Source organism: Vigna unguiculata, chromosome 11 (genome assembly GCF_037176805.1).
Source record: "Vigna unguiculata cultivar grain cowpea cultivar isolate G323 ecotype 2 chromosome 11, ASM3717680v1, whole genome shotgun sequence".
Classification (NCBI taxonomy): Eukaryota; Viridiplantae; Streptophyta; class Magnoliopsida; order Fabales; family Fabaceae; genus Vigna; species Vigna unguiculata.
The window spans coordinates 1,272,989-1,285,720 of record NC_140802.1 but is presented as its reverse complement, the minus strand read 5'-3'; the positions used below and the strand labels follow the sequence as shown (position 1 = coordinate 1,285,720).

The window sequence follows — 12,732 nt, the reverse complement described above, 5'->3', positions numbered from 1 at the left end:
GGGACAACTAACCATTTCAAAACGCTAAGAGAAAGAGAGATAAAGAGCGTGTGCTTTTTGAAATTTCTGAATCGAAGTTCAATATAGTAAAGACGAAACCCCCACTTGTTGAGTCCTAGAGAGAGAAACTCGGAGATCTGATTCACACCTTGCTCCAGATCCTGATTCCCAAGCTCTGATTTAGGGTTCGATTCCGATCGATCCCTATACGGCGAGAGCGTGTTCCTTCGATTCCTCCGCTAAGATTCTTCGTTTTTGATTTGCTGATCGACCGATTCATCGATGGCGGCGATCGAGGACTTGTCGGAGCTCGCCGATTCGATGCGCCAGGCAGCGGCGCTTCTCGCCGACGAAGACGTCGATGAATCCAACTCCTCCTCCAATTCCCGAAGACCGTCCACTTTTCTTAACGTTGTTGCACTCGGCAATGTTGTAAGTCTCCGTTTCTCCACGTTCCTCTTCTCGTACGTAGTCGCTTTCTTCACTACTCAGTGATTCCGATTTTGTAGGGTGCTGGTAAATCCGCTGCTCTCAACAGTTTGATTGGACATCCCGTTCTGGTAACTTCAACTCTGAACTCATTCTTAAACCCTACTCTGTTACGCAGGCAAAACTTTGAAACTGAATGTTGAATTTTGTATTATTCTGCAGCCTACTGGTGAAAACGGAGCTACTCGGGCTCCTATTTGCATTGATCTGCAGCGAGACACTTCGTTGAGCAGCAAATCCATTATATTGCAGATTGACAACAAGTCTCAGCAAGTCTCCGCAAGTCAGTTCTTATTCTCCTTTTCAAACTGCAAGCGCCGAAGTGCCTGATCTGTACAATTTGCTTCTTCTTTTTTACTGACGAACATATATGCGTGCTTCGTTGCGTTGCCGCAGGTGCTTTGAGGCACTCGTTGCAGGATAGACTCAGTAAGGGTTCCTCCGGCAAGAGTCGAGATCAAATTTATTTGAAGCTGCGCACGAGTACAGGTTTGTTGTTGATTGATGATTTTTACTCACCTTACTATCGTCAGGTGGTGCGATTATTTAGAATTATACAGCTTTGAGAAGGTGAATTGCCTGACATCATAACCTGTTGGTCTTATGTTTGTTTGCTGAAAATAGTTCTTGGGTTATAGTAGCCATGCAAAAACTTGAGTTTCGTGTTGCTGCATGCAATTAATGTTATGATATCAGATGACCACAGGCTCCAGTTATATGCGCTGTACTTTGTTTTTTTTGTTCTTTCAAACAAAACGTCCTAAAATACTAACATTCTTTCTACCATTTTATCTTCCCAGCACCACCTCTTAAATTGGTCGATTTACCTGGGCTGGATCAACGCATCATGGATGAGTCACTGGTAACTGGTGTCCTACATCTTGCTTTTTGTTATCATTGCACAGCTTTGAGATTCTAATGCTATTTATTGGGATCGTTTCATAGGTTAGTGAATATGCCGAGCATAATGATGCCATTTTGCTAGTTATCGTACCTGCAGCTCAAGCACCCGAAATTGCTTCATCTCGAGCCCTTAGATACGCAAAGGAATATGATGGAGAAGGTAGACTGTTTGCACGGTTCTTTTTAGGATTATTGTTATGTAAAACTTGTTGAATTTATGAGGATTTGCTTGATTCTATTCTCTATTTGGTAGTTTTGTCATTGTCAACTGACTAAATAGGGGAAAACATATATTCACAGGTACCAGAACCATCGGAGTTATTAGTAAAATAGATCAAGCTGCTTCAGACCAAAAGGCACTTGCTGCTGTACAAGCTCTCTTATTGAATCAGGGTCCTCCAAAAACAGCAGATATCCCTTGGGTTGCATTGATTGGTCAATCAGTTTCAATAGCTACGGCACAATCTGGATCTGCTGGCTCCGAGAATTCTTTAGAAACTGCATGGAGAGCAGAGAGCGAAACCCTCAAGTCCATATTGACTGGAGCTCCTCAAAGTAAGCTTGGAAGGATAGCTTTAGTGGATGCCCTGGGGCAGCAAATTCAGAATCGTATGAAGCTTCGGCTTCCCAACCTTCTTTCTGGGTAAGTTATATGTAGTGCAGTGTGATATTTTCTCGTTTAATTATAAGTGTTGTTGTTTTGAGTTGGTTCTTGTTTATAGTAGTGAAAAACTTAGTGGTGGACAATAGATCCGCGCTTCCTGTTTCTTTCGTGTAAAGTCTTTTGTGTTTTTAATTTTCATGATTTTGTCTACTATATGCGTAGCTTGTCTCTGCTAATCTTAACTTTACTGATGCTGTTAAGGTTACAAGGGAAGTCTCAGATAGTTCAGGATGAATTGGCTAGGCTTGGTGAGTCAATGGTTACCACTTCAGAGGGTACACGTGCTATAGCCTTGGAACTTTGCCGTGAATTTGAGGATAAGTTCCTACAGCACATCACCAGTGGCGAGGTTTACTGTCTTGGCTCTTATATTTAATTGAATTTTATTTATTTTGATGTTAGTTACTATTGGGATGTTATTCTTTAGCCTCAAATAATCTGTAGCTTGATAAACCATATTTTACGAGCTCAATTTAATTTTAGAATCTTTTAGCTTAAGAGGTTTTAGATCTGAGAAAGAGCATACCTTATTAACTTGCATTCAATTTTCTTAATTATTGTTATGGTGCTTTAGATAAAAATGTAGTTGGCTAGGTACTTATTTTACATGCGATATTTGGTATTGCTACAATGTTATTTTTATGTAGTATGAATTGTTATTGCATTTTTTAACGAGAGTTGTATTAGAAATAGAAAATAAAACTGGGCAAACAAGATGGAGGATAACGAATCCTCAGACTAATTAAATAAAACCAATAAAATGACAGACAGAAGTGCTGTGAACCATGTGCTGCATATGAAAGAGAAGCCATATACCCAATGCACAGTTCTTTACAAATTAGATATGAAGGTGTACCCTTGAAGATGCAAACTTTCCTTTCCTTTCCACCCATACAAACAACCAAAAATCCCATTTACCCATATTGGTACCAAGTATTTTTTTCCTTTCCAATCACTTGTAAAGGGATCATGAAGAAGCTGGTCCAACATACTAGCTTAGGGCATACCCAATTCTGAATTGTCTTGACATATACTACAAAATCATATTTTGAATGCAGATATCTACTAAATGATGGAGAAATAAATGAAGAAAGGGTCATTATGATTAATTGATCAGTGAATTATATATTTTTATTTGAAATTTCAGCATTTTGGACTAATTTATTATCCACATTGTGTTAATGAGTAATTAATTTTATATTTGTTCTTGGGCATTGTTTTATATACGATTAAATTATCTGGCAGGGATCTGGTTGGAAAATTGTTTCTTGTTTTGAGGGAAGATTTCCTGATAGAATGAAGCAATTACCTTTAGATAGGCATTTTGATATCAACAATGTGAAGAGGGTAAGCTTTGGACAAATGTTTTGTTGATATCTTTCTTCTGCAGTGCTTTTTCGTTGTTGTCCCCTTGTTTTTGTGGGGAGGGGATGTTACTACTGTTGCTTAGCCCTTTTGTCCGTTATCAGATTGTGCTAGAAGCAGATGGTTATCAGCCTTATCTTATTTCCCCTGAAAAAGGATTGAGATCTCTGATCAAAGGAGTTCTAGAGCTTGCGAAAGAACCATCACGTCTTTGTGTTGATGAGGTAATGCTTTAATGTGTAGAATGAACTTGAAATATATTTAACCTTCTTTACTCTGCTGAGTTTCTAAAAGATAGTTGGTTGTTCCTTATAACTTGAAGTGTTTTTCTTTGTACGGTCATTGGGTTTGTCATTTAGGTTTGAAGTTTTCATTTAGTATCTATATTCTTTGCCCTTTCCCTTCCATTTGGATGTATTCATTCTATCTATTGTGAAAATATGTTACTTGTAGTGGAACTATAAATCTTTTGTAATTTAAAAAGGGTTCCTTTAATAGCTTTTGAGATTCCTCTCAAAGTACATTGTATTGTGGATCCAATTGCAAGGTACGGGGCTTAAGTCCCACACACCGGAAGCATGAGATTTTGGTGTGGAGTTTCCAAGATTCTTATTACCACATGTTGAATGAGCACTGCATCATTTTTATGTAAATCACATGGTTGTAATTCAACTGAACCGATATACCACTATTATGGAGGAGGGCAGAATAGGAGTTTGAAGGAATGTTCGTGTTGTCATATATAGAACACATCAGAATGTCTGGAAAGAAATTATGGGAGGTTAAATGCTCTAGCGAAGAAATGGGACTAAAGGAATCTTAGAGGCTAGAATAGTTTAGTGCATGATAGGGCATGAATAGGAGAGAATGGGTTTGGAGTAAGTGGTGATGCTAGTCTCCATTTTCTGTATCAGAGGAAATGAGTTGCTATAAGAAATCCTACATTACTTGCAGTTAATGGTAGCACTGCATTTTTTCTAGTGTTCCTTCTTTTTATACTTTTTAGTCATCGTGATTCTCCTTTACCATATGCTCCAGGTACATCGTGTCCTGATAGATATTGTTTCATCTGCTGCCAATGCTACACCTGGTTTAGGAAGATACCCACCTTTCAAGAGAGAGGTATGGTACTTTATTGCTCCTTTTCATTTTCTACTTGATGTCTTCATTGATTTATTATGATAAATTTGAGTCTTTTTCCTTGTTGTCAACCATTCCTTTATACATTTTTTGTTCTTTAAGGTATCCCTTGGTGGGAGTGCACATTCCCGTTCTTTATATAACATTGTTTAAAAATGTTTCAAGGTTGTGGCAATTGCAACTTCTGCTCTGGAAGGGTTTAAGAATGAATCGAAGAAAATGGTGGTTGCACTAGTTGATATGGAACGTGCTTTTGTTCCACCACAACACTTCATTCGCTTGGTACAAAGGAGGTAATTTGGACTTTTCTTGGAACATGCCTTTTCTCATTTGATAGTTCTGTTGAATAGTGTTGCATAGTTAACCGTGAAATTCTTTTTATTTTTTGCTTATTTTCAATACTATAGTCTATATGTCTAAATGTCTCCCAAATTTAAATTTGTGAGGTCATTACTGATCTATTTATTCTATGCTATTCACATTAGGATGGAAAGGCAACGTAGAGAGGAGGAGCTTAAGGGGGGCCGATCCTCTAAAAAAGGACAAGATGCTGAGCAATCTATACTTAACCGGGTAGGTGGTCTTATACCGTAACAAAGGAGTTGCATATTGTTAGATGTAACGGGCTTAGTTCCATCTCTTTGTATTGTTCTATTTTTAAATGCTGAATCTGAAATGTTCTATACAAATTAGGGATTCAACCTATGCCTCTTTCTCTTTTATTCAACATGTTTAAATTTTAAAACATATAATATTTCCTTTTATAATTTTAATCTATTTCATTTATATTTTACTCTTCTTTTTGTGATTTGTTGAATTTAAACTGCTTATTTTTAACTTGTAGGCCAGTAGTCCCCAAACTGGTGGTAGCATGAAGTCAATGAAGGAGGAGAAAAAAGAGAAGGAAAAAGACAAATCTGGTCAGTCAGAGAAAGAAGGGCAAGAAGGCTCAGGTTTAAAGACTGCGGGTCCTGAAGGAGAAATAACAGCAGGTGTGTCCTATTCTATATGCTACTACAGTTTGCTGACAGAAATGTCTTGTAATCTCAAATTCCTGGTTGGCTCTTTCTTAGGTTGTTTTTTTTTTTTTTTTGTATAGGTACTTTTTCTGAATTTTTCCAGCATGCTCCTGGATATATCAGGATAAAATTGTATATCATCGTGGAAATTTACTTGATTTGGGATTTATGAAGTACAGTATATTTTATTTTTTTACAATAGTGTTGTCATTAATATAATATTATAATATGAATAAAATGAAAAAAAAAAAGCAAAAGCCTCTGCAATTATTGGACCATTTGGGGGTGGATGATGCCCCAATTTGGAGGCATGCCGAATCATCCTTCTCACCCAAATAAACCCTAGCCTCTTTCTTTGTTTCATTTCAGCAGCACTTCCTCCTCACCTATACTTATTTTGGGTGAGAATAGTGTTGGGCCTGCATCACAAACTGGGCCATTGTCTAACCAAAAAATGTTTAAAATATTATAACATTATTATATGTATATATTATATAAAGGACAATGTATAACATATAATAATATAAGAATTATGTATGTGTATATAATAAGAAATAATATAACATAATGTTAAGTAAAACATATGTTTAGTATTTTAAAACGTAGACTGCACTTACCTCTTCAACAGGAAACTGTACCTATGACTAATACATGTTCTTGAGATTCGATCTGGCATTCTCCTGTGTAACCCAACTCCTACTATACCTGGGCTATTCTGATACGATCCTGAATGGCAGGCTTTCAAAAATGAACTTAACTCTAAAAACTATGCAATTCTGTTTCTTTGGCTAATTAACCTAGACTGGTGTGGGAGCTAAGCGTAATCTGCCCTAATGATGCATGAATTTGGAAATTTGAATTTGCTAAACTTTATATTTCAAAATCATTAAGAAGCTAAATCTAGTTTTTTTATTGTTTACAGGATTTTTGTTAAAGAAAAGTGCTAAAACTAATGGTTGGAGTCGGCGATGGTTTGTGCTAAATGAGAAGACAGGAAAGGTCAGTAACTATTGGCCAAGTTATTAAATTGTTTACATGGAGGCTTTTATCATTATTTTTATAAATTCTAATTTCATTTTCTTCTAATTGACATGCTAGTCTTTTGACTAATGGCTACTTTTTTTAGATGTTAAAATATAAACATCTAAGACGCGTGGTGCTCTAAAACATCGCACTGATGTAATGTTCTGTTAACATAATGTGGAATCAGTGACCTAAAAGTAATGTTTAACTTATGAGTTGTGGTAATTTCCTAGTAAGAAATTAGATGAGGCAAGCTGATGGGTGTTGAAGTTGAAGCAAAAAAGCAATAGGGGATGGCTGGATATGTAGTGAAATTAACTGTGGTGGTTTTTTTAGTAGCTTTGTAATTATTTAACGAGTAAGTTTCAGACAAGAAAAGGGAACAGGTCTAACAGCCCTGTGCTTCATCAAAATGGGAGCAACTGCAATACCATATTAGCTTGTGTCGAAAGAAACTGCCTGAAAATGTTAAGACAGCCACTGAAATTGAAAGCCAGAGAGTGTTATTGGTTTGCAATGAGGCAGAGTAATTGTAACTGCAGTAGGCAATTGGTGATGGGTCATTCTAATACCATGTTGAAAGTACGGAATTGAGGTAGAAAAGATGGAAAACAATAGAGAGATACTATGTGTAACTATAATATGTGAATAGTACAAAGCAGCAACTGCTGTTTGTTCTGTTAAAGATATCCTACAAATAGTCTGCAGATATTGAAGCTATACATACTAACTATAACAATTAGGAGTTGGAGTACAGTAATCCTTTTATAAGATGGCCTAATAAGAGCAACAACAGAATAGCAAATATTTTAATAAGAAACAGCTGTGACGCTTTAAAAGTTGTCATTGATGTTTGAATTATGATAATTCCTGTAGATTTCAACTATTTATCATATTTTTGAATCTGTGATTCATCTTTGTTTATTTTTTCATTCAGTTATGAAATTATAATTTTCCTCTTTTAATTAATTTACTGTGTAGTATCGACTTTAACCTTTCACTCCACAGCTTGGGTATACAAAAAAACAAGAGGAAAGACATTTTCGTGGTGTTATTACATTGGAGGTAAGGAGTACTTTAATTATTCATATAAAATCATGGTTGATAGATTCTAGAGTACTGTCTGTGCATCATACAAATATGCTGGAATTCTCAACTCTGCAATTCATTATATTTGCTTGAATAGAGGATGCAGGTGCCCGCACATGGCTGGCTTAGTTAAGTGATTGTCAAAAAATTCCCCTTATGATTAGGTTTTTTAGTACTGTGTCTGGAATGCTATAATTTAAGCTTTAAAGGAATTCATTTGAAATATAATGATTTATAAATCCTTGAAAATATGACATATTGCACGCCATATTTATTTCTATTTTATTTTTGTTTTTAAAATTTAAAACGAGATAATTAATTTTCCAGAAAATTTATTTGTCTGTGTCAAGTCTTGAGTTGTAATAAAGCAATTATGACTTCGTTGGTACAGCTGATGTTTAAAAATATGCTCCTTGCCTAAGCAAACATTTTGGAGTTTTATTCCTAAGGTTAAGTTGACAAATGTACCAAATTAACATTCTGGACATATTTGCCTTATAAGGAATATTTACAATTAAGCTGCATACATCGTGCTTTGGACTACCCATTTTCCTTTACTTCTGACTATTGGGGATTTCGTATTTCGTTCTTCTAATTTGTCGTGACCACATGTCAATCAACTTTTAAGCTCTAGGTTTTACTGTGTTGGGTTGTAGTCTGAAGTTTACACCTTTTCAGTTATGACACTGGCTTTGGTTTTGATAATACCATTAAATGAGTGGAACAATGCATATGTTAATTCGTGATAAGCATGCTATTTAAATTGCTATCAGGAATGTAGCATTGAAGAGGCTGGTGATGAAGATGATCCCCCTACCAAAAGCTCAAAAGACAAGAAGTCCAATGGACCGGATTCTGGCAAAGTCAACCTTGTATTCAAAATTACCAGTAGAATTCCTTATAAATCTGTTTTGAAAGGTAAATTCCATTGTTGATATAGCTGTCAATGGAACATGCACACTTTTATTTCTTATAAATTTTGAAACCATTTTAATTACTGTGTTTTTATCTTGCAGCACATAGTACTGTTGTTTTGAAGGCTGAAAGTGCATCTGATAAGGTTGAATGGATTAAGAAGATAAATAATGTTATACAAGCAAAGGGAGGACAGATTAGGATCTCTGACGGTGGATCTACCATGAGGCAAAGCCTCTCTGATGGCTCCTTGGTTAGTTGCTAGCTAAAAGGCATTATTAACATGCATTGCTTTTTTTATGGTGCATTCATTACGCTTGAAAATTAAAGCTAGTTCTTAGAAATTAGAATCTGCCTCATTTATCTACCGTAAGCTTAATAATATTACAATTCTACTGATCTTCAATTAGGGATGGCAGAACGAGCCAACTCACCTCTTTTTTGTTAGTCTCGTTGTAGGCTAGCAAAAAATAGGTCAGGTGGGCTAGCTCACCATGTTCAAGGTGGGTTGAGAGACCTGACCCACCGCATCTGTTTTTCCTTATGTTTTTTTTTTTAATTTAATATATATATATATATATATATATATATATATATTAAAAACGTTATCATGTTAATATTTTGTGCCTTTCACTAGTTAATTAATTGATGTCTTTAATTGAACAAATGTTAATAATTTAAATTATAGCCTATTTGCATATTTTATCATTCAAACATAACACAAAAATTTTAAACCTTTAAATTATTTTTTTATTTTAATTCCAATTATTTGGAAAAGGTTTATAGCCCTAGCTCTGGAATGACGGATTGGTTGATTGAAAATGACAACCCTTCCCCTGCCAAATTAGTGGTGGGCTGGCGGGCCTGGTTGGTTTTGCCTTCCCTATCTTGAATTCTAGCATGAATGCTTGGTTTAGTTCTGTAAAGAAATTTGTGGGAACATTATGGAATTGGTAATCAAAGAAAAATGTTTGAAATATTGATAATAATTAGCATGTCATTGGGTACTCGAATTATTGAGTTATAATTTGCGTTGTTCATGTAGAAATGTAAAATTCATTTACCTTTGAAGTATATAAATATCAGGGATGCTGAAGGCTCTCTCACTCAAGCAAATTGTTGAACTTTTGCCTAATTTGTTAAAGTCTATTTAGGTTCTTGACCATGGCAGTTTAAGCTGAGAATTTGCATACCAACAAAGTAAATTATGCATAAGTTGTTATTCCGGCGATTGTGCTCATTGACAGGCTATTATTATATTTCATATGTTATCTCAGGACACAATGGCTCGACGACCTGCGGATCCCGAGGAAGAACTCCGGTGGATGTCACAAGAAGTTCGCGGATATGTTGAAGCAGTATTAAATAGTTTAGCTGCTAATGTACCAAAAGTAAGATTTAGTTTTTAACGTTTGCTATTTTTATAATTTTTTTCAGCTCTTCCATTTAACGTTTCATGCACTGTCAAGTTTTTCTGGTTACTGTCATTCCAAAAGTGGATATGTTGATTCAGTTTTTCTGGTTACTTGTTTTATAGGCAGTTGTCCTTTGTCAAGTTGAAAAAGCTAAGGAAGACATGCTGAATCAGTTATATAGCTCTGTCAGGTTCAGAAATTTGTTATTGCCTTTTATTTTTACTCTCTTGTATTAGTTTACTTTGCTACATTTGCTACGTGTAAGTCTCATTCTTGAAGATTTTGAAGGAACTGAAGAGATTACAAAATAAACTGTGTACACTTCCTTAAAAGTAGTTTATGCATGAGTTAGTTTGTAGAAACTCTTTCATCTAGTTCTTCTCGATTTGAGTTTGTAACTTGTACATTAGCTAATTTTAGCTTATGGAGGAACTTCTCCAAATAACTCCTTTATCTGTTATCTTAAAAAACAGATGCCGAGTTTAAAGTTGTGGGGGATGCTAACCTATATATGTGTATGTATGTGTTCAGATGTGGTAATTTTGCTTTATGATTTATAGGGAAAATCTTTGGTACTATCTGAACCTGAGACGTGGTTCATTATTGATTCAAGTGGTAATTTATATGTTACATGCTAATTAGTTTGGATGCTGTAGTTTTGAATATGACAATGACGATTATTCATAAATAGCTGTAAACCTGATATATTTTATTGTTGATTTTTTTTTATGTTTCCATGATTAGTGCACAAAGCACTGCTAAGATTGAGGAGCTACTTTTGGAAGATCAAAATGTTAAGCGCAGAAGAGACAGAATCCAGAAACAATCCTCACTTCTTTCAAAATTGACACGCCAACTGAGTATTCATGACAACCGAGCAGCTGCTGCTTCTGGCTGGTCAAATGGTAGTGCAGGTTTGTTAAGCTGCTTTCTTACTCATTTTCATATGGATGGGTGAGCGTTATTTTTTTTCATAGCTGTTACCGTTACCAATTGCTTGTTATTGTGTAAAGTGCTTTGTTTTAAAGGATCCAATTCTTATATCTTACTACCTTGATTGTCCTGGTAATTGACCTCAATTCGTGGAGGCTTATTTTGTTGAAACTCATTCTTATTTTATTTTTTATACTTGATTGATACTGGTAGTTTCTTTCTGTGTTTTTCAAGTGTGTGCTTATTTATTTGTTTTGCAGAGAGTAGCCCAAAAAGCAGCGGACCAGGTGATGACTGGAGATCTGCCTTTGATGCAGCCGCCAATGGTCCTGTTAGTAGAAGTGGTTCTTCAAGATCGGGATCCAATGGTCACAGTCGACATAATAGTGATCCTGCACAAAATGGTGATGTGAACTCTGGTTCAAACTCCGGCAGCCGTCGAACACCAAATCGGTTACCTCCTGCTCCTCCTGGTTCTTCAGGTTACAAATATTGACATGTGGCTGACTGGTGATCATCGCTTGACAGTTAATATTTTGATACATTTTTGGAGGGTGAGGATGCTCCTGCCCCATTTCATACCTTTGAGGATACGGCCATCACCAATTCTTTGTCTCTGCCGGTGGTATATTTAGGTGAGGAAGTGTTTGTGTATATAGAAGACAATAGTTTATCAGTATGTTTTCCGGCATTCGTCTCATTATCCGGAAGTTTGGTATCAAGGTGGACTTGAATACATTTATCATGTTTTGCTATTCAATATTCTTTTTACTTCTATTATAGCTTTTTTAATGTTTCCTTTTTTTTGGTTTAGAATTTGCTCTTTTTGGATGCAACCCATGTATCTTGTTTTGTAATGATTGAAATAATACACCATCGCTGATGGATCTGTGACTAAACATATGGGGAGTATCTTAATTACGGGTTTATTTTATGTGGGTCTGTTAAACTTTTGTCCCTTATATTTGGTTTATTTTTAAAATTTGGTCGTTGCATGATTTTATTTATATAAACTTTTCGTAAAATGGTGTCATTTTCTGATGCCATAACGATAGTGTTAAATTTTTACTTTGGTGCATAATGTGATATGCTTATTTTTAGTATGGATTTATACTTTGTATTTCTTTTTCTAAATTAATGAAGTCCGCATTTAAATTTACTTTTATTTGGATAAAAAGTTTATTTGTGATTGAGGTTGGAAGATGAAGCATGATTGAGATTAGGTCTGTTAACTGAGTTTAAAGCCAGGGTTAGTGGGCGGGGGGTTTCGTGAACTGAGTTTTTAGGATTTAATTAGAACATACACGCATAGAGAGAGAGAGAGTGAGGACAGGACACAGAGCGAGAGAGTACACAGTCTCTTTAATTATGTAGTTTGATTCAAGTTATTTTCATGTGGAGATGGAATTGTATGCAAAGTTATGAATATGTATGCAAATCATGTTTTGGTGTTTTCGATGATTTCATGAGAGATGAACACGCCAGTTTCATCTGAATGAATAGCTGTAAATTGTTAAAACAATAATAGAAAGTAATTTAGAAAATATGCGAGGCATCTAAGAGGAAAAATGTCATCTAACTTATCATGCATAACTATATATTGTATGACGAAAAAATTCCTTGAACTTGAATATTTAGTCCCCGTAATGTAATGTTTAGAGGTTGAGTACATTATTAAAGCTTTTATTTGATATATCTATCACCCTTGATTCTATCGTTACCATATTTTGATCAACTGCATCACTTCCTCTGTTCTTGGTTTAAAACCAAAGCCACT

The 12,732-nt window shown here is 35.4% G+C and overlaps 1 protein-coding gene across 1 annotated transcript; it reads left to right on the top strand.

The window, feature by feature from the left end:
- Positions 1–11,904, top strand: LOC114168329 (dynamin-2B-like). The gene is made up of 22 exons (XM_028053104.2): positions 1–432; positions 510–560; positions 652–772; positions 886–978; positions 1,290–1,351; positions 1,435–1,552; positions 1,693–2,035; positions 2,258–2,405; positions 3,302–3,403; positions 3,526–3,645; positions 4,460–4,543; positions 4,727–4,854; positions 5,047–5,134; positions 5,406–5,553; positions 6,503–6,579; positions 7,612–7,668; positions 8,466–8,610; positions 8,709–8,860; positions 9,885–9,998; positions 10,145–10,212; positions 10,767–10,936; positions 11,216–11,904. Exons 1-22 carry the CDS (start codon positions 283–285, stop codon positions 11,449–11,451), a joined length of 2,775 nt encoding a protein of 924 aa, XP_027908905.2. The 5' UTR covers positions 1–282; the 3' UTR covers positions 11,452–11,904.
- The last annotated feature ends 828 nt before the right edge of the window (positions 11,905–12,732 follow it).